Source organism: Dipodomys spectabilis, unplaced genomic scaffold (genome assembly GCF_019054845.1).
Source record: "Dipodomys spectabilis isolate Male_0828 unplaced genomic scaffold, ASM1905484v1 ptg000066l, whole genome shotgun sequence".
Taxonomy (NCBI): Eukaryota; Metazoa; Chordata; class Mammalia; order Rodentia; family Heteromyidae; genus Dipodomys; species Dipodomys spectabilis.
Window position 1 is genome coordinate 2,512,897 of NW_024870743.1, and position 22,071 is coordinate 2,534,967.

Consider the following 22,071-nt stretch of genomic DNA (forward strand, 5'->3'; position numbering starts at 1 on the left):
ATGCACAACTCAACTGGTAAAGCACCAGCCATGAGCAAGCACGCTGATCCTTATATTCAAGCCACAGTCACACACACACACACACACATACACACACACACACACACACACACACACACAGTGTTATGAAGATGTGACTGTCTCTCTCTGAGTACAGGGGCAGGCTGGGGAGCTCCTGGGCACTGTCCTCTGTAGAAGGCTTTGCAGGGGTGCCAGGGAGCCTGCTTGCCCTGTCCTGTCCTGGCTCTGTGTCTACTTTCATTTTCACTCATGAGAAAATAGAAACTCACTCAGCTGAGAGTGACTGGCAGGGGTGTGTCCCTCCTCCCTCACCGGGTCCCGACCCCGAGTCCGTGAGGGCGTGCTGGGAGGCGGGCTCCCTTCCACCCTTATATAAGAGGCCGGGGGTCGTCCTGGGCAGGATGGACGCCAGGCATCATGGGGATGCTCCTGCCCACCAGTCTGGCGGAGAGGCTCCTGAGCCTGTGCAGGCAGCCACTGGGCTCCCTCTGGGACAGCCTGACTGCTCTGCTCTGCTGGCTGCAGACAGCCTTCCTGGGGCTGGGTGCTGAGGAGAGACAGCAGGGAGTGGGGCACAACCCCTGGGGGGAGCCTCACACAGAAGAGGAGGAGGAGGAGAGGGAGGAGGGGGAAGAAGGGGCTCTGTCTTTGATCCCCACCAGCGTCAACTACCACTTCACTCGCCAATGCAACTATAAGTGCGGATTCTGTTTCCACACTGCTAAGACATCCTTTGTGCTGCCCCTGGAGGAGGCCAAGCGAGGGCTGTGGCTGCTGAAGGAAGCAGGTGAGTCCTGGGTGCCGGGAGAAATTGGGGCACTGCACCCCGCAGAGGAGGGCTGACAGAAAGAGGCCAGCCCCTGGCCACCCAGGCAGCACTGCCCAGCGGGAAGCCGTGCAGAGGTGAGCAAGGTAAGCAGCGATGAGGTGCAGCTACTCCTAAAGCCTGGCAGGTAGTGAGTGGACACCTGGGCACAATCCCAGCCTGTGATCCTCAGAGAAACAGCCTGGGACAGTCAGACACACTCGGAAGCCCACAGAAAAGAGGAAAGTTGACAAGAAAAATGCTTCGACCGAAGAGCAGTAGCAACAATTGAGCTTTGAGTCGTTTGAGCTGCGTGTGTGTGTGTGCGTGTGTATGTGTGTGTGTGTGTGTGTTGTTCCTAGGAAACTTCTAAAAAAGAAATCATGATATTAACAGAGATGGCAGGGACCTTGCTCTCCAGACTGGCTTGGCTAGACGCTATCATGCCGGTCACTTGAGGATAGTTCAGGAAAAACTACTTCAAATGCAGCATCTTCACTTCATCCTGTCCTTCCTTCCATCTTGCTGCTTGTCTTTCTTAGATCATCTCCGCAGCCAGCAGCCTTTTCTCTCCAGGCTGAACTTATTGGTGGAGGAGAGCAGTCATGCCCAAACCCTGCCTTCCACGCATCGTTTGATGATTTCATACATGGGGAGCCCAGGTGCACAGCTGTTACCCTGTGCCTTTTCATACACCTATTTGTGCTTCCTGTTTCTGGGCGTTCTATGAATGAAATCATGCAGTCTGTGTTTTATCAGCTCTGACTTCCTTTGCCCAGCTCTGTGTTTAGTTCCCTACCCACAGCTGGGCACCCAAGTAAGAATGTGCGCCTGGTCATCCTTACTGTCTCCTTACTGGGGACTTTAGTACATTCATTCCACTGTCCCCTCTTTCCTAACCGAAAGCGCATTATCCTATGGAAATGTAGCCCTTCAATCTAACTTCCATCTGACCTAACGCTCACGCGTCCGACAGAATTGAGTTTAGGAGCTGTGCAGCCTTGGTGGGCTTCTGCTCATCTTCTGAAGTGTTCACCGGCACATGAGGGGTGTTGGCCTGCTTGGGAAATCTGGATTGCCCATGATGCCTTCGCCTCCTAAGCCAAATCTGTTCATCTGGTCAACTACCTCTCAGCATTCAAGTGCCTCCATTTTAACATAGTTTAAAAAAATAAAAAGGAACAAAAACAAGCTCTTCAGGAATTTTTTTTCTTTTCCTGGTTCTAACCAGGAATTAAAGATGTGGTTATTCCAGTAGAGCTAGACTGATGATAGGAACAAGAACCAGGAAAGGGAAGATAGTAGACATCTTTGTTCCAGTTTTGGTGGGGTTTGTATTTGTTTTTCCTTAATTGAAAAAATATACTCTTGCCATTAGAGTAAAAATGGATGACAGCCAAGCATGGTGTCATACACCTGTAATCCCAGCACTCAGAGGTCAAAGCAGGAGGATTGAGAGGTAGCCACAGCTACATAGTGAGACTTTGGGTCAAAACAAAACAAAGGATGGGACAGGGGCTCAGTACAGCCCTGTGTGTCCCATCCAAACTGAGCGAAAATATCAAAACAAAACTAATGAAAATATTGATTTATGAGATGTGTGTGGCCTCTCCCAGGCATGGAGAAGATCAACTTTTCTGGAGGAGAACCCTTTATACACGACAGGGGAGATTACCTGGGCCAGCTCGTGAAGTTCTGCAAGAGGGAGCTGGGCCTGCCCAGTGTGAGCATCGTGAGCAACGGCAGCCTGATCCGGGAGAGGTGGTTCAAGGACTACGGTCAGTCCATTGCCTGACACTTCAGGCGCTGCTATTAATACCATTGGGTCCTGCATTTCCTTCCATCCTGGGCCTTCAGCCAGGCCTTCGGTGGAATCGGAAGGAAAGAAAAACAAATCTTGCTTGCCCTAATCTTCTCCCAAGTCGTGTGTGGTGTGTAGGGCTGTTTTAATTCTGCAGGACTCTAAATAAACATGTATGCCCAACAGATAGTGCAGACTGTGGAGAAGATGAGTTCCTTGGGCTGCCTGACTCAGCAAGGGTTGAAATCTATGGCATTAATTAGCACATTTCCTGGCTGCATCATAGAATAAATAATACTGTAAGGACTACAAGAGACCCATGACCAGCTATATCAGAAGCTCACTGTGTTTAGATTGACTGGTGTGGAGTGCCCAGGAGCCCCTCCGTGCAGCCAGGATTAAGACCCGCAGAATCCTGAGGTCCCATAGTTAACTTGGCATGTGATATCTCTAGGGCCATGCTTGGCATTAGGAAGCTTCTGAAAAGTGTGCTCAGTCTTACGATTGTCATTTCAGAAAACGTTTGAGGCCTCCTCTTGCAGAACTCTTCTCCTTTCCGTGCCTTGTGAATCATTGGAGCTTTGAGTTCTTGGAAGGCAGAGCTGGTCCTTCCCTTCCGATGTGTTGAGGATGTTGACCAGAAGTGTGATGTCCCTTCCAGCATGGGGACATGTGTGTGCTTGGAGCAGTCTGTCAGATAAAGGTTAAGCAGGAAGAGAGGATTCCCAGCTCCGAGACAAGACCACAGGGAGATACGTGATGGAATGGGCGTGGGAGGTCAAAGAGAGCTTTGGGAACCAGACTCAGTGAGACAGAAAAGCACTCTGGAAAGCCGAGGGGGTAGAGATCAGTGAATGAGGGTCTGGGGTGTGAACCCCAGCAGCACCCTCCCCTCCAGGAAGGGCTTGGCAGGCCTGTCTCCTGGGTATGCAGCAAGGGGATCAGAAGATTGCTTCACACTGCTCAAATGTGTGTATGGCAGATAAACACGCAGAAAGTGCCATGGTGGTGGGAACCGAGCAGGAATACAGGAGGCCCTGTTTGTGGCAGTGACCAAGTTCACAACCAATTATAACCTTTCATTATGGGGGCAGGGGAAGGAGTTTATATGGATCTGGGTCTGGTGCTCAGACCACTGAAGTCTGCAATCTATATTAAATCTTTGTGTCTGGTTTGAACTTTGGTTGGGGAGTATGGAAGGCTAGTGAGCGACTACATGTTCAGTGACTTGCTTCATCCCGATATGATATTCCATTACAAATCTACTTGAGAGCAATGTTTAGGACATTTCAAGTTGTTCTCAGTAATAGATAATTGTTTTACTCTGGCTCTGGTTTGTGCTTGGTGCTTGTTATACCTGTTATACAGAGGTAACACAAAGTGAACCCTAAAATCAGACTAGAATCAGTCCATGTAGATTAGCGTATAGTGGCTTATCCTCAGCTTCTGTCATTTGAAAGTAATTTTAAGAAAAAGGAGTCAACTTTGGGAAGTCTCGTATCCAAGAAGCCAGCCACACTTGGCCAGCTTGTAAAGAACAGCAGCCCCAGACAGCACTGTCCCGCACGCATGCATGTGGAGTATGGAGTTGAAAAGCTGACCCGAGAGTGGTCCCTGGGGTCACAGGAAAGACAGAAGTGAGGTCACAGAACCGAAATAACCCTCCTCAGTATTTCTCTGCGGGGGTAATACCCGACTATCAGAGCCCTTAATGTGTTGCCTTGCAAGGAGAGGCCTGTTTTTAACTGGCTTTCGTTTATCTCGGTTTTCTCAGCTTCTGGTACACTTGTGCCTGGCATGGCACAGCGTCTCTGTAAACATTTAGACAGATAAAGCTTGCACAAGACCTGTGAAGAAGCTCATGAGCTTGGGGATATACTACATCTGTCTTGCACAAAGTAGTGCGGTCTGTATGATGGGAAAGGAGAAGCAAATCTATAATTGCTTACAGAGAAGTCAAGAAACTTCAATAATATACTTGTTTTATATATTACACAATTTCCATATAAGTTTAAAAAACCCTAATTTAAGTATATAAAGTCCTCATTCACATACATGTAGTTTTAGAATGGTCACGTTAGCTCCATAATTACACGATTTCACATTTTTAAGGGATGTTTATTTGTATGCATTAACTGCACGAGAGGGTTATTACGACATAGCTGAGCATGCATGCAATCTCCCCCATCAATATATCGTCTTCTATTACTCTCTCTTACCCTTTTCATTCCCCCTTCTTAAAATAATTTCATCGGGTTTTATTTTAAATTATTTTACAGAACTACAACTCATATCTCAGCAACTTTCTCAGATATGAGGAAAGCTGTTACTTAAAAATTACAGCACAGAGGGGCTGGGAAGGTGGCTCAGTGGTAGAGCACTTGCCTTGCATGCATGAGGTCCTGGGTTCAATTCCTCAGCACCACATAAACAAAAAGAAAAAAAGCTAGAAGTGGTGCTGTGGCTCAAGTGGTAGAGCACTAGCCTTGAGCTGAAGAGCTGAGGGACAGTGCCCAGGCCCAGAGTTCAGGCCCTATGACCAGACCACCCCCCCAAAAAAAAATTACAGCACAGAGGCAAACAAGTTATTTTTTATCATAATGGAACTTAAGTGAACTAATGAGCTCTGTGTTTTGATGACTGTTTTCCTGCAGGTGAATATTTGGACATTCTCGCCATCTCCTGTGACAGCTTCGATGAGCAAGTGAATGTCCTCATTGGCCGTGGTCAAGGAAAGAAGAACCATGTGGAAAATCTTCAAAAGTTGAGGATGTGGTGCAGAGACTACCGAGTAGCTTTCAAGATCAATTCTGTCATTAATCGATTCAACGTGGAAGAGGACATGAACAAACAGATAAGAGCCCTGAACCCTGTCCGCTGGAAGGTAAGTGTACAGTATTGCCTATGTCTGCTTTTATCCAGAAAACTCTAAGAGATTCAACAATCCAGAAAGCACTCAGAGACTGTCCCCATATGGAAAACTCTGAGACATTCACCAGTGCAGAAAACACCAAGAGTTTCACTAATACAGAAAAACATTAAGAAACTCACCAATCTAGAAAACATTGAGAGACCACTCCAGCAAGCATTAAGAGTGTCAACAGGGATTGGAGACATGCCTCGGCCGGTAGGTAGAGCATCAGCTAGTGAGTGAAAGCATCAGATACTGCGCCCAGGCTCAGACCAAAAACTTAATAAAAGGAGAGACTCAACAATCCAGAAAACATTGAGATGCTCATCAATGAAACTGAAAACAATCCTGACTCTGAGACCTTTTGGGGCAAGTAAGTCCTTGTTCTTGGTCATCCTTCCTGCCCTGTTAAACTTTCAATTGTACTTTTCTTTGTTGATGAAAGCTGAAGAAAGATGTATGACAGGAAGAGGAGGGACTCACAAAAATGAGGAGTTGGACTCCACAAGCCAGAGGACAACTTCTAAGCCCTGAGAGTTTAATTCAGAGCTACCTCTCCTTGCCTCTTCCCTTTTGTCCCCCATCTCTGCTCTTTGGCTGATGCTGATTTCCTCTGAGTGTCCTTTCCATGTATTCTTCTGCGTGGCCTTTTTAAAATATATAGATTCATATCTTTTCTTTCTTTTTTTTTTACAGCGCTCTAAAATATTACTTTATTTTCACTTTCTCGTGCTGTCAAGGTGACTTTTCAGTGTCATGATTAATCAGGTGCCAACCATGACACACTTATTTGCTTCACACAGATATGAAAGTATGTACAGTGTTGAGAGAAAAGGGAACTGGTAGGTAGATAGGGGTAAAAAGTGACATGTGAACCCTGACATGGGTACGTCATTGTACTTTCTTGTTCCCATAATGCCTTGAACACTGGCTCAAATGTTTCTTCCTCCCATAATGCCCTGGGTGTCTGCTCAATCAATGAAAAGAGCCAGGGCAGCACATACTCAGGCCTCAAGGGATCAGTGCAAAGCCCAGGGGAGGAGATACAAGAGGCACCCCATACTGCAAAGCTGCCCTCTGAGAAGACTCCCTTGGCCTTCTCTTTGGGGCCTCTCAACAGATGGATGGAGAGCTATTTTCTTTCATGGCTTTCTTCTCACTTTCAATATTTGCTCCCTTCTTTGGCTTGCTCTTGCGTCCCAGTCATTTCCCTCACTTTCTGAATCATTCTAAATTCACCATTTCAGGATTCTGGCCCTTGGTGGGAGGGCGTTGGCTCTTGCCAGTGTAGGAACCTTGTTCCCCAAGATCATCATGGAATGGAGGCTTTGGGTCAGGTACCATGCTCAGACTCATCACTCATGGGGCTCGAAGCCTGCTTTCCTGAGCTGCTTCCCCTCTGAGAGGCCCAGGACCTGGCTACCACCGGCAGCCATGAGCTGGTGTGCCAGCATTGATCCCAGCTGGGGGTAACCTCTCAAATGTGTTTGCTCTTCCCTACAATGGTAGAACACTCTTGTCCCAGCAGCTCTTCCTAATCTTTCAGGTCTTCCAGTGCCTCTTAATTGAGGGTGAAAATTCTGGAGAAGATGCTCTGAGAGAAGCAGAAAGATTTGTCATCAGTGATGAAGAGTTTGAAGAATTCTTAGAGCGCCACAAAGACGTGTCCTGTTTGGTGCCTGAATCTAACCAGAAGGTTGTATGCAAAAAGGTTTTGTTTGCCATCGCACAGTTAGATAGATTTCAGTGGGGAGAGATCCCTCCCCCAAGAGCATTGTGTTGTTAGTTTAGAGGACCCAGAATCGGGAGGGAGGAGAGGGGATGAGATACATGATGGCTGCCTACCAGCCGCATGCAGTGTTGCATAAGCTTTACTTTCCCTCTCCATGAACAGGTAGATGGCGTGATTCCATGGAATCACACATACAGTCTTGACACGGTGATTCACAGACACAGAATGTGCCAGATAGGTGACTCAGTGCCCAGACGCTAGGCGGAACTGATGAATGCTGTTCTATTTATATCAGCATTATCATAGAGTTACTTCTATGAATAACTTCAGAGGTTTGATCGACCAGAGGAAATGCTTTGCCAGTTGTCTCCCATAGGTACTGTGGGATACATCCAGCAAGCACAGATTCCACCCACAGATTGGGAAGAGCGTGTACATCACGAAAGTGTAGTCAGGTCCTGGTGTTCGCTGGCCTGGCTTGAATTGGAGCAAACCATAACTCTGCCAATCTGCTGGCCAGCTCACTTCACACCTCCGTGTGAGCTCTCGGGCCCTGGAGGATAGGCATATGGGGACTCCGTGGTAAGAGGTGGTTGTTGACTCACAGCAGCCCCGACCTGACCTGTACAAAAGTCAGTCAGCTGACTGAGGGAGAAGCCCCAGCTTGCTTCCTGATTCAGAACATTGGAGGTGGAGGGTGGGGTTAGATCAAGCCAAGGATAATATTCATGATTGATGAAAATAGCCTGGATTCCATTGTCAGGCTGTGTTTACTCGAGTTATGGTGGAGCTCAGCCAACGTTATTCTCTTACTCGTTCTTTTGTGGTCGCTTTGGGGGGTACAGTGTGGAGCTGGTTAGCTGTGGTCTATAAATCACAAAACACTTTTTTTAAACTACTTAACCATTTCCAGAAAAAAGCTGGCCAATCCCTACTCATAAGAGCATGCAGACAAGGTAGCACCTTTATCTGACCTTGCCTGCTAGCTTGCATGACACACTGGTCTCAGGTCCTCTTAAAGTAATATTGGCATCTTCGGGTAAAGCTACTCTTCAGCCCCTATGGGGACAGAGTTAAAGAGAGTCTTGCACTGTGCCTTGTAAATCGGGAACGTCATTGTATGGGGGTACCTGACAGAGTGCTGAGTGCAAGACCGCTGGAGGGGAGAGGGCAGCCAGGCTCAGAGAAGTCCTTGGGGTGACTACCTGATGCTTGTAGCCTGAAGCAGAGTATCTCAGCTAGTCAGAATCGGAAGAGACTGGAATTGGTCCTCCCCTCTTAGAACCACAACACTCAAATGAGATTTAAGGAAATTGAGGCAGGATAAATCAGGGAACGTGAGGCCAGCAATTCAGAAACGAACTCTGTGTCTTCCTTTCTTTAACCCTTGTGCTCCTTCTTAAGCTGTGGAATTAGTACAAGGAGAAAAAAGAGAAAGAGCACCTTTATCTGACCTTGCCAGCAAGCCCAAATCAGTGTGCTTTGGAAACTGAGCATCATTAAGAGAGAAAAAAAAAAGATAGGTATCCTGGAAAAGCAAATACTTAGGAGCATGATTCCTCCTGGCACAAAGCACTTACCTCAAGGAGAAACAGCTGTCTTTAAAATGTAAGGCAGAATGCATATTTTGTTCTTTGAATGGATGCCGAAACTTGATGATCTTAGTCTAACGAGCAGGTCAGTCTTAGAGATCCTGAGCCCAAGCGAAGAAAGTGCAGTGCCAAGGGTGATTAAGTGTGCCCCATGTGCCTTTATTACACACACACACACACACACACACACACACACACAATGTCAAAGACCCCAGTGTGTCTCCCTTTTAGTGTGCCTCTGCCTTTCTGCTTGCCTGCTTCCTCAATAAAAGCTCTGCCAAGTTTTCTTGCCATTGTGACTTGTCTTATTCTGTGATCCAAGTCACCTGCAAATAAATGGAAGGAGAGTCCATAAACCCTCACCTGGAACCCGTTACAGAAAGTTGAACCCAGAATCGTAACACAGACAGACACCGAGTGACACACAGTTGAGCACACACACTGAAAAATACATCTGTGAAATGAAAGCTAACTTTTTACTTGATTCCTCTTTGCAGATGAAAGACTCCTACCTCATTTTGGATGAATATGTGAGTATTTCTCTCGTGAGTAAGAAAGGACTGCTAAAGAACCAATTAAGCAGCTATATCAGTGGGCTAACATGAACACAGCTGTTTTGTATGGGTTTGTTCTTCTTGGAGGCGAGACCTGGATGTACTTGGCGATTCCTGTTACCCTGAGCTCTAGCTTAGTCCTGTGCCATGCTCTGCACTCAGAGATCTCCCCGGCTTGAACGTGACCCGGGTCTGTGGATTTGTACTCACCCCTCGAAGCCGTGCATCTGCGGCTGTCACGTGGAACCAGCCTTAGCCCAGGGGCTCTGGTCTGAACGGGCAGCGAAGCCAGCTCTCTCTTTGCCTTACCCTGACTAACCCAGAAATGGTCAGCTATAATTCACTGATTACGGTGACAGCTGGAAGGAGAACCATTGTCAGGATTCCCACCCCCGCATGCCTAGGAAAGGAAAAGGGAGCCCACCCTTCTCCTTCCGCCTCCCACCTTCCTCTGTCTCTGTTATTGTTCTGGATGGACCACCCTTGTCTAGCAGGGGTCAAATAATTCCATTCAAAGGTGAGGGGGCCTTTTGTTTTTGTGTTTTAGAAGTAATTTCCAACAAGAGCTATGGGCTCCATGTCTACGCAGGATTCGGAGGATTTTTTCCTTGTGAGAAATAGATAAAAATACAGATTATTTTGTTCTTTTCAAGTTTATCAGCGAGGATTATTCTAGCATAAAGTTGATAGAGCATAAGGGGAAAATTTGATCCTGGTAAACGTTCAGTTTATGGGCCCAACGGGGAGTTCAGAAATGCAGGTTGTAATGATTGTCTGGAGATTTGGACCAAGGCTACCCCCAAACGGGCTGCTCCCCACCTCCTTCTGATGAACGTAATGGGAGCAAAATTTCAGATTGATTCCTCTACCCTCATCAAGTTTTATAGGATAAGCCCTATGAAAACACAGCCACTTCTTTCTTAAATTTTCTAGATGCGCTTTCTGAACTGCAGAAATGGACGCAAGGACCCTTCCAAGTCCATTCTGGATGTTGGCGTGGAAGAAGCAATCAAATTCAGTGGCTTTGATGAAAAGATGTTTCTGAAGCGAGGAGGGAAGTACGTATGGAGCAAGGCAGACTTGAAGTTGGACTGGTGACGCTGAGATGCGACAGGATTCCACGCGCTGGGGGAGAAATGCCAGATGCAGCCACCACCGCTGCCGTGACAAACCACTGGTCTTTCTTCTGGCCAGAAGTCTGATTTCCTCCTGAACAACACATCTGATTACCTGTGGACCCAGAGTCACCTGCAGACTCCTGCAGTCTTGTGGATAATGCCTGCAGTCTGTGGACAATGCATAACCACAGCTGGTTGGCTTTGTAAAAAGCACTTCTGGTTTGATTTTATTTGGGTTTTCTGTTTTGTTTTAAAGGAGCAGAATGGAAGAATGATAATCAAAAGAAAGCATACATTATCCACCTACTTCCAGGACCTATAACCCACTTCACAGATGCATTGTGGGAAATGAGCCCCAGCCATCTCTATGAGACCAGTGTCTGTGTTTGATTTTTCCCTTTGAGTAATTTTACTGCAATTCCTTTGTTTTCATCTTGAAGCTATTATTTTTACAGTATTTAAAAAAATTTCTCAGAGTCAGTTCCTTTTGAGACCAAATATATACTGAGATGCCAGCTTTCCCATCTGGACGCATTACCAAGTATATTTACCAATAATTTCTGTTTGTTGCAGCACTTCTTTTCTGCCTTTATTCCACTGAAATCTTTTATTCAGAAGTGAAGAAAGGGTAAACAGAGAAGCTCGAGAACCACTAAATGTGAATATCATTGCTGCCAGGAGGACTTAGCACAGAGAAGAGGGAAAAGTACTTCCTGAGTGTGCACACGGTGACTGTGGCGGGAGTCCATGCTGGGTCTCTTCCAAGATTCCTGGCAAAACCAAGATCCACTCTACATCTCCTGATGATAAGATAAGGGTGGTGATGGAAGACTATGCCAGCCCGTTACTGAGGCCACACATGTCTGTCAAGTAAAACCAGGAGTTCTTTAGAATAGCTGACTGTCTTCTTGTGTTGTGCAGTAACAGTGGCTAGCTAAGCACTGGAAGCTAAAGCCACAATATCCAGGATTAAAGGAGAACATGTGCCTGGGATTTGTGCAAATGGAGTCACAGAACCCTATTCTATTTCTCAAGTAATCCTAATCAGTGGAAATAAGATACAGTGTAATATGAAAGGACCCAGTCCCTTTTCTAGTTCTCCCAAAGAAAGAGTAAGAGAATGTTACTTAATCAAACTCTTCCTCTTGTTGGTCTGTTGCATGTAGTTTAGTTACGTGTAACTAGAAACCATCTAACTGCCTGGAAAATAACGATTTCCTATCATTGTTTTAGAGAAACAAAAGCAATGGAAATGTTTGTTTTGCCCCCAGCCCAGTCATTTAATTTAGCCGCAATTCCAGTGGGGGTCACTAGAGGGCGCTTGGTGTCTGATATCATTAAGCACCTGTGAGAAACTCCACCCGCCCTGGGGATTGATCCCAGTACTTTGTGTGGGACTTGGTGAATTGAAAAGATTTGCTTTTGTGATTTCTTTCTCTTATAAAACGCTTTCCAAGTTCAATCATTGTTATAATTGGCCTATGATTATGGTTCCCTTCAAGACAGGAGAGCTGTGTTTTCTGTGCTTAAAAATAAAAAATAAACGATTTTTCTCTGAGGGTTTTGATATTATGTAGACTATGCAGACTGTGTGTAATCAGCTTAAACTTGAAACTTTTAGTAGAAGGGAGTGAGCTTTGATTCCCAGTCAGACGCCAGGGGTACAGTCAGTGCGGGTTTCTCAACCTGAAGCCAAGCTGGAGTGCCCTTCATTCTAGCTGAGGAAACTACATCTCTCTTTCTCCTGAAGAAAACATATATAAAACAAAACAAAATGCCACTCAGGAAGTAACCCATTCTCAGGACATTTTCTAGCTGTTTTATCTTCTAACCCCTCACTCTTCACACAGCAGCTTGGGATTTGTAAGGCTTTCAAATAGCCACCTATCTTTTTCCTGAATTAGAGAAATAGGAACTTTTAGCTTCAGAGCAAACTTCAAATGTGGATGAGTGTTTTGTTCTGCTTTCTCATTCTTACATATGACTGTGGGTTTTGTGAAACCCTTTGTATTAGGAAAGGGAAAGGGAAATTGACTGCAGTTTCTGAAGTGTGTACAGAAATTGTGTGCCTAAATCTTGCTTAAGTTAAAATAAGATTTAACACATGAAGCCTAAATAGACAGGACAAAAGGAATTATTTACTGCATACCAAGTACTCATCATCTCTGTACTTACTGTTCAATGACATGGCTGTTGCTGTGTTCTTTCAAGTTTGAATGTGAAAAGAGTCATTTGGCTGAAATCTCTGGAGAACGGGCTTATGTTTTGTTTTATCATTGGAGTTTGGCGTCTAATCATTGCATGGAACCTAATATGATCGCAATCAGATTCCTTTCAAAAATAGCTCATCCTGCACCCTACCCTCTCATGGAGAAAAATGTGCCTAGACAGAGACCAAGCACTCAGGCTTTGAGTAAGTATATGAAGTTGTTTTTAGGGAATGCACATTTTCATTTAGGACACTCAGGCATAGATCTAATATATTGTAACATTGCATATATTAAAATATTTTTGCACCTTCCTTCTCTCTCGGTGGTTTGATGTTATGAATCTATCTTTGGCATATATTTGGAATAATTATGTACTGTTACAAACTGACCACTAAAGGCAACTAGGCATTAGAAATCATCAAGGTCATCAATTATTCATGAGCCCACCCTGCAGAAATACTATGTGGAGATAACCACTGAGGAAAATACTCCTTGAAAATTGAAGCCAGCAACTTGGAGACCCTGTACCCCCAAATCTGATCATCTTAAAGGACCAACCCCTGCGCGGATGTCAAAGGCTCCAAAGCCCTTCCAGCCGCCACAAGGGTGGGGTGCTGCTGTTCTTTTGTGACCTGGGAAGAAATAACAGCGTGGATCAAACTAAACCCCCTTCCCAGCCCCAGTACCCAGTCCCTGCACGGCTACAGGGAGCTGCCTCTGGCATCGCCATGAGCAGACTCACACTGCAGAAGTGCAAGACATCATAGTCAGCTCAGCTGCAGCCAGTGGATCCTCACAACCTGCCTCTCCCTCCAGAGTGACAGCGCAGTGCAAGCCAGGGGCCGGGGACAGCAAGTTCCCACCAAGGTCTGTGGGCCTCAGTGAGGTGGTGTACAGGTGGCATAAATGGTGGTGTAAAACCAGCAAGGCCTCCGAGAGGGGGAGGAGGCAGGACATGCGGACAGACCTAGTGCCAGAGGGACAGCAGGTGGCATGTTACACGACCTTCCAAGGGTGGGTAGCACTGTACCCTGAATTTTAGCTGTCCAGTCCACTGCTGACGTCTCTGTGAATGCGGATGGCTGGGTCGTGTGAGCCAGCAGCGTATGAACTGTCTGCGTGTTCTCAGCCTGCCTTCCCTCCCGCCCCAGCTCCCGTGTCCCCCTCCCCCCCTCCGTCCACAGGCCCTCCTGTCTTGGACTTGGCCCTCCTCAGATGTATCATAGTCTCCTGCCTGCTCCCTCCTGCACGGGAACTCCAGATGGCAACAGGTCCACCTTGGGGGAAAAGTGTGTCCCCCTGAAGCCTATCTAGAAGCCTCCTAGTCCTCCCCAAGAGGACAGAGCTTCAGGAATGCAAAGACAAGATGGAGGCTGCCAGAGTCTGCTATCCTGGTGGCCAGGCTCCAGTGACCTCATTTCAGGGACACGGCTCAAGCCCCCACAGACATGTGTCCTCAGCAAATCTCACAGAGAAACCTCACGGGTATAATCAACCCAACTCAGATGCCAACCTGATGAGCTAGATACATCAGAAATACTTAGACATACGCACTTGAAGAACGTTTAAAAGGTAGATGAGGCAAAAGGAGGAAAATAAAACTCGTTGTCACTGCATCACCCAGAGGTAACTATTCATTTAGCTCATGTTGTTCCAGTTATGCATGGGGTTTACTGAAATGGAGCCTATACCCAAGCATTTTCTTCCTCCATAAAACCTTCTGAAGGTTTTCAGGGCTAATTAGCATTTTTTTACTTTAATAAGAACATCCAGTCCTGAACAGTTCAACTAATAGATGTGAAGACATTCAATAGCATTCAAAAAACCCCCAAAACAACACCACAGCTGACTAGAAAACCACCATTGTATTGGGTTTATATGTTCTCTACGTTGTTTTTTATGACTGCGAGTGTATCTCACGCCGTGTGGATTCACATATCTGTGGGACATGTTTATATACAGCTGTGAATTGCATCTGGTCCAAGGCTTGGACCCATCCCATGGGAACATTGAGAGGGGATGGAACCCTCAGGAGGCGGGGTCTACAGAAAGGAAGTGGGGTTGCTGGGGGCGTGGCCAGGGGGAGTTACTGGGACTCCCACCTTTTATCTTCTTGCTTCCATACAATGTGCTTCTCCCATGATGCGCTTACTTTGTCCTCACAGGTCCACAAACAACTGTGCCAAGCACCCGCGGACTGCATCCTCATTCCTCCAGGGGTTGGGAAGCTTCCCCAAAGCTGCTTTCCACTCAGCCCCCCCTCCCCGTGTCCCTGACACCCTCCTCACATTCCAAATGGACTGACTGACTTCTCCCAGTTCTCTCTTAGTGCCTAGGATAGAATGTGTTTTCAAGGAAAATCCTCCTCACCAAGAACTTGGTCTCGAGGTGTCAGAAAAGCCTGTGCACATGTAAAGGCGGTGCTGTTTATGGAGCCAATGACCTCATGGTTGCTTGAAGTATGACAACGGGACCTGCTGCAGCAGGTGGAGCGGATGGCAGGCGTTCAGGTCTACTCCAGGGGAACTAACTTGCATCAGTCATCTTAGCTGCCCCGGCAAAACACCACAACATGGTTGGCTTCAACAACAGGAGTGTGTTTCTCGAGTAGACAAGGTGTTGATTGAGTTTAGTGTTCTCTTCCTGCCTTCCAGGTGCTAGCCTTTCTCTGTCTGTCTCTCTTTCTCTCTGTCTCTGTCTCCCTCTCTCTCATACACACACACACACACACACACACACACTTCCTCTTCTTATGCCCTCACAGTCCTCTCAGACTAGGGCTCCACTCTTATGATGTCATTAGACTGCAATTACCTACCAAATACCAAATACCTCTCCACATTCAGGCCAGGCTCCAACATATGAAGCTGATGCAGCAGAGTTCAGTCACACATAACATTGACCATGGTAAGGTCCGATCTGAGCAAGGTCAGATTTAGATGGTCCTGTGAGGAGGAGGACTTGATGACTCTTAGAAAGTTCCAGTTAAATACAACCTTCCCTTGCCTGTGACACAGCCTCAAGTCTTCCTCACAACTGAACCTGATCTCCTACAAACTCAAGAAGTTTGGAGAAATATCAAACAAAAATCTTATTTTTGTCAAGTTGTGGTGGGAACAGATTAGACACATACTACTTTTCTCCAGGTTCAGGCTGGGTGAGGGGAGTAGAGAGAATAGTAGGGAAATGAGCTATTTCCTAGTTCTTTGCCTTCCCTAACTAGGTGACATCTAGCAGGACCTTTTTGAACCCAAAGTTTACTTCAAGAATGGCTTGGTATAACCAGAACTGAGCTGGACATCACAGGAAATATCAAAGTAGAGGAGTCAGCATTTCTACTTTTGAGAAATCCAGAAACTTAGGATAAGAGCCAGGCACACAAAACAGCTAAGTCAGAGACAGGCCAAGGAGCGAGAAGGCTGGCTCAATCTTTGCAGTTATGGGATTGAGGAGAAGATTATTTTGATTTCCCTCTGTGTGATTAAGGGTGAGATACTCAGGTTCTCACCAGCAAGATATGTCCTCAGCAGCGAATGAGGGTCTGTGAGGGCTGGATCTAAACTCTTCCACTCTGGGTGATGGGGCTTGGGTGATAACTGCTGGAATTTGGGAACTGATTCTATCACGAAGGCTCTGATTTTATCAGGGGACCAATCGTGAATAGGCTCATGGGTCAATGGTATTGTTGGGAGTTAGTGGGAAGTAGGGGGCAGAGTCTAATTGGAGGAAGTTTATTGGTGTAGGTGTGCCTCAAAGAGCAGGCCTTGTCCCTGGACCTTCATTCCTCTCTGCTCCCTGGCTGCCATGGGTGAGCAGCTCTGTTGTTCCCAGCCCTCCCCACCTCCTCCCCTTCCCCAGCACAGGCCCAAAGTGAAGGAGTTATGTGGCCATGGGCAATCTCAGAAACTGAGCCAAGATAAATGCTTACTGAAGTGGTCTGTGTCAACTATTCTCTCATGGTGGCAAAAAGAAGCTAATGGCACCTAAGACCGAGATGCGTGGAAGGACTTGAGTTACTTACACAACTGGTCTAAGGTAAGCATGGATGTCTGTGGCTTACAATGGTTTGAGATCACACATTTTGATGCAACAAGGCTATAAGGCTGATGTATGTATTTCAAGAGAAATTGTACTTCCAAGTTAGGCTTTTAATCTTCTCCAGGCCAGGAGATGTGGCCCATACTGCTGAGCAGTGGGACAAGGTGCAGCTCCCTGTGCACCCCACAAACCCCTGGAGAGTTGCCTGACTCTTCAGCAGTCTGTGTTCCTAAGCTGTGAGTCTCCATGGGCTGGGTCTGTTACTTGTGATATTCTCAGTTTCTGGTCCCCTATTGAGATTTAATCCCATAATAAAGCCCAGACCATCTGCCTCTGGTAGTTACTGATGAGTTATCACATGAGTGTCACTTTTCACAATCTGGAGTAATTTTGTATGAAATTATAAAACTTTCCCTCTGGTTCTTTTTGATTCAAAATGCCTATTAAGAATCCATGATGTTTGTATTTGAATGATAGAGAGTAGAAAAGAGCAAAGTTTGTTTAATAGCAAAACAAGACAATGTTTCTATTTTTTGGAAGAATAACAAGAAAAACAGCATTACCGTCTCATTAACATATGAACCTTGTATTTTCCCACTTTTGGATGGCTCTTTGATTTTCATTGCCACATGTAGGCTCTCAATTGTAATCACTCATGAATCCATTCCAGGTGCCAGTCTTAGTTTGCTAAGGTAATGGCAGAAATGTACTGTCTCACAGATGTGGAGGTGTGTCATGCAGACACCAGGAGAAACAGAGAGCATAGATGTATATTAATACACATGTTGCAATCGACTCATGTGATTATAAGCAAGTCCCATGATCTGCCACCTGTGACCTGGAGACCTTAGAATGGTGATGGAATTCAGCTTGAGATCACAAGTGTTAATCTGGAGGTGTGGTGGGCAGTCTGGATGCAAACTGGTGTAAGTTCTAGAAACTGAAGCCTAAGAGCCAGGAGTTCTGACATGGGAGGGCAAAAGAAGTCTAATGCTCCCCACCAGAGAGCAAATTCGTTTCTGGTCCACCTTTCTGTTCTCTTTGAGCCCTTGGTGGGTTGGGTGATTCATCTTAGAAACGAGGCTTGGCTAGCTATGTGGGCAGCCGATGGCCCAGTCAAGTTGACAACCATAACAAACACAAGGGAATCAAAGTCTGCAATCCAGGTGCGGGCTGGTCCTTGTGAGACACTGAGGATCTGTTCCAAGTCTCTCCTCGGCATCCAGCCATTCATTGACCATCTTTGGTGTTTCTTGGTATGTAGGAAGCATCACGTCACCCCTGATGTCACGTTCATGTGACTTCTTCCTTGGGTGTGTGCACACATATATATGTGTATGTGACTACATTTCCCTACTCTGTAAGGAGAGTAGTCATGATGCTTCAAGGCCCACCCTACTCCAGTGTTACTCCATCTGAACCGGTACCATGTGCAATGGGCCTTTATCCCAACGGGCCACATTCTGAGTTACTGGAGGTTAACATCTTCCACACAACTTTTTGGGGGGAAACAGAGAGGACACACACAATTCACTGCCGGTGTCCTTATATGACTGCAATGGTGAAGTGCCTTCTTCATTTCCACTTTATTTCTTGAAGTTGTGTTTGACACTGTTGGACCACAACTTCTCTGCCCCGGCTCATGTGGATGCTACACCCACTGGTGAGATGGTGAGAGAGGAGGGGTGTGTTCGAGTGTTGGGAGATGAGCAGAGTGGGGGAAAGTTTCTCAAAAAGCACCCAAGAGTGGAACTCTTCTCCAGTGGTTGGCTTAGCCCTGGGAGTGGGGGAAGCGACACAGAGCCACACATTCGTGGAACGCAGTGTGTGCTTCCTGCAGAGGGCAGCCTGGCTTCTGGGGGTGAGTGTGTAAGTAGCTGCAGATGAGGGATGAGAGGTCACACCCCTCAGCCCCAGGACCACAAATCCCCCGGAGTCTGGTGTGTCCCTAAGGAGAGGGTCAGGATGAAGACGGGTATTTTTATATTTCCTACCACTCTCTAGAAGTAGGAAATTGTATTTAAGTTAAAAAAATTTAAAGAAAACAGAACGCAAATTTTCTGGGCTTACAGAATGTGTGAACATACATTCACACAAACTCCATTGTCTATTTTGTTCCTTTAAGCCACAAAGGTGAATCTTTAACTTCTTTTTTTTTTTTTGTCTGTAAGAAAATCTTCAGAATGGATTTCCAGTTCTCCGGCCTCTGAACCATTTGCATCAATACCACTTCTCTGGCTGGCTTTCTCCCTACTATGTACTGCCGTTGTAAGTAGTCTCAAAAACACATGTTCAGTGAGGGGTGGTGAGCCAGGCTGCCATTGGCACCAACATGAGCAATGGATGTCTTGTAAAAGGGCCAGCATGACCACCTGGGGCGGATGGGTCAGTCACGGCCTGTGCAGGGGGCAGAAGTAAAGACCAACCTGATGGGCAGAACGACTCTGAGAGAGTGGACAGCTTGCTGCTTATTGCTGGAGAGCACCTGGTCCCAGAGGGGCCACGTTTTCTTGCAGTGGAGCACTTCCTAAGCTCGGGCCTATGGGGGAATCCCATGCAGGAATGGGCCCATCACTATTCTGTAGACTCTTCAGATCAGACAGAAAATGCCAAAGCACCCAGAGTGGCAGACAGGGTCCAGCCTCTATCCCTCCACCCTGTTTTATTGGGATCTTGGTCTACTGGGGGGGGGGGGGGGAAGGATGGTAGATTTGGAAGGCCTCAGAAAGAAAGTTATACCCGAGGTGCACTTCATGACCTGCTGGGAATTGTGCTTTATAACCTAATGTAGGGGTCCTCTCTCTGTGTCTCTCCAGTCAGATGAGGGTTGGTTTTGCTCCTCACCCCAGATACACCTCCACAGTCTCTCCAACTTTATTTCTACTTCCTGGTTTCATAATGAAGCTGTGTCAGTGCAGTCCTCTTCATCTGGGAATACGTGTGGAGTGATTTCAGTCCCATTTCCCAGGCCTTCCTGGTTGGCTTAGTCATAACTCTAACTGGTGCCCAGCAGGCCAAGGCGGTGTGCATGCATGTACCTCAACGAGGCCCTCGGACAGACCTGTCTCCATCTTTTACTGAGAGACCAGAGTAAGAAAACTCCACTCTTCAGGTTCTTCATGTTGGGAATAACTGACCATGTCTCTAAAAGAATTTAAAACCAAAGCCCCAGAAGGCAAGTGCTCATGCGTATTTGAAGAGAAGATACATTTAGCAGAATAACTTCAATAGCGATCAGCCTCTTTCTCTTTCTTTCTTTTTGTAGTAAACATACCCATGTAGAAGACAAAGAGCAATTGGAAAGAACCCCAAGGTGGCTAAAATGGTTGTGGTTTAATTCACTGGAGAAATGAGCTCACCCACAGAGTAGGGGGACCGTGGAGAACTTAGTGTATCAGTGATGTTATTTACCGTGTGAAACCCTTTACTACATGTCACCTGCGTGGTCCGCCTGAGAAAATGGAAGAATTACGGTTGGGTGGATTTGTAGAAGCTCCACCCCAGGGGCTCTGTGTCTGTGGGGGGAGGGGAGACGTGGAGGGGGGAGGAGGAGACCAGCGTGGATCCCCCCTCCCCATAACTCTGGAGGATGGAGAACCTGAACACCGAGGTGTCCCTTCCTCTGAGCACGTCTGATGCAGACATGAACCTTGAGGTTCACCAGAGGTCGTGGCCAGAAGGTGGGAATTCTACTCAGACAAGCCATAAGCACCTTACAGAAGAGGAAGGCGTGGCGGTGCGGGCACGGACCCGCGGACAGGCGGACCAGGCTGACCCCGAGCCAGGCGCTCCGATGTCACCTCTCGGGAGCCCAGCCCGGCTCTCCGCCCTTTCCTGGCACCTGGTTTGGGGGACACCTCTTTCCTGGCCCCAGGCTCTGGTTGGTCAGGAGGCCTCCATCACACGCCTTCGTCCGTCCGCAGCCGGGGTGCGGGGGAGGAGGCTTGGGGTCTCCCATGCCATTGACCCTTCTTAGGCCTGCAAGCCCCGCTCCCCGGTCTCCCTGCCCCGCTCCGCCGCCAGGCGCGCCCTGGGGCCGCGCGGGCCTCGCGGTGCGCGCCGGGGGCGGCAGGGGGCGCCGGCGAGCAGGGGAGGCGGCCGGCCCCCCGCGAGCCCGCGCTCGGCTCGGGGCGCGCCCGCGTCCCCGCTCGGCGGAGGGTGGGCAGGGGAGGAATAAAGGGCGCTGCCGGGCGGGCGGGCGGGCACGGCGGCACCGCGGGCGGCGCCAGGCGGAGTCGTCGGAGCTGCGCGCCGGGACCGCGCGGCCAGGTAGGTGACGCGCGCCCTCTTTGTGTCGGCATCGCCGGAGCCGCGCGCGCGGGGCGGCCGGGGGCTCGGCGGGCTCGGCCTCGGGGGACCCCGCGAGGCGCCGGGGACCGCGCGGGCTCCGCCCCCCCCCCCCGCGCCCGCTCCGCCGTGAGCGCCCGCCCGGGACCCGCCGAGCCCGCCCGCCACGCGGCTCCTCGGGACGCGGGGCTGCGGCGCTGCGCCCGGCCCTCCCCGCCCGCATCGCCCCTCCCGGGGGCGCCCGCAGGCCCGGGGCCCGGCCTGAGTGGTGGGCAGGGCGGGAACGCTCGGGGGCCGCCCGAGGCGAGGGGGGACAGCGCCCCTCGCCGCCCGCCTGCGCTCCGGGGCGGGCGCCCCGCCCTCCGGCCCGCCGGGGCGGCACCGCGGGGTCTCCGCCGCCCGGGCCCGGGCACCCCGCGGGTCGGGCCTCCGGGCTATGGGGAGCGGGATCTGCGCCCTCTAACCGTCCTCCCGGGCGGGTCTCGGGACGGTGCTCCGAAAGTTTGCGGCGTCTCCGGTGTTGTGTGCCCAGACCGTGCCCGGATCGGTGCCCTGCGAGCAGCGCCGCGCGGGGCCATGGGCCGGGCAACGGGCGTGGACACAGTCCGGGGGGTCCGGAGGCCCCGCTTGCGTGCACGCGGCGTTCCGGGGGAGGCGGGGGCCCAGAGCTGCAGGGCAGGCCCGAGGGACCGGCCTGGCCAGTGTAGCCAGCCGGTATATAGCCGCCTATCAGGAGGATGCCAGGCAGAAGGGAAGGAGGCCGGAGCGCCGAGACGCGAGGGGCTGAGCGAGAGGGGCCCTGGGTGCAGACCCCAGCCCCGGGGATTGGGGAGGTGTGGCAAGGTTGTGCCTGGACCCCCCCGGGGTGGTGTTGGCCCAGTGTCTTTGAAGGAGACCAAAGTTGTGTCTACTTCAGGAAAGAGAAAGAGGTTGGGGGGGGGGAGGAATCATCTGGGGGTTACAAACGAGCTTCAGACCAAAACTCTGGGCTTGGCCTGGTGG

The 22,071-nt window shown here is 48.8% G+C and overlaps 2 protein-coding genes across 2 annotated transcripts in view; both read left to right on the forward strand.

The window, feature by feature from the left end:
* The first annotated feature begins 398 nt into the window (after positions 1 to 398).
* Rsad2 (radical S-adenosyl methionine domain containing 2) lies at positions 399 to 13,055 on the forward strand. Its single transcript, XM_042680807.1, has 6 exons — positions 399 to 808; positions 2,443 to 2,604; positions 5,282 to 5,511; positions 7,085 to 7,234; positions 9,360 to 9,392; positions 10,350 to 13,055. Exons 1-6 carry the CDS (start codon positions 439 to 441, stop codon positions 10,512 to 10,514), a joined length of 1,110 nt encoding a protein of 369 aa, XP_042536741.1. The 5' UTR covers positions 399 to 438; the 3' UTR covers positions 10,515 to 13,055.
* Positions 13,056 to 20,979: 7,924 nt separating this feature from the next.
* The window catches only part of Rnf144a (ring finger protein 144A), a 105,333-nt gene continuing 104,241 nt past the window's right edge, over positions 20,980 to 22,071 (forward strand). The window contains exon 1 of the mRNA XM_042680847.1: positions 20,980 to 21,051. The gene's annotated coding sequence lies outside the window, so the exon portion shown is untranslated. The remainder of the gene's footprint in view (positions 21,052 to 22,071) is intronic.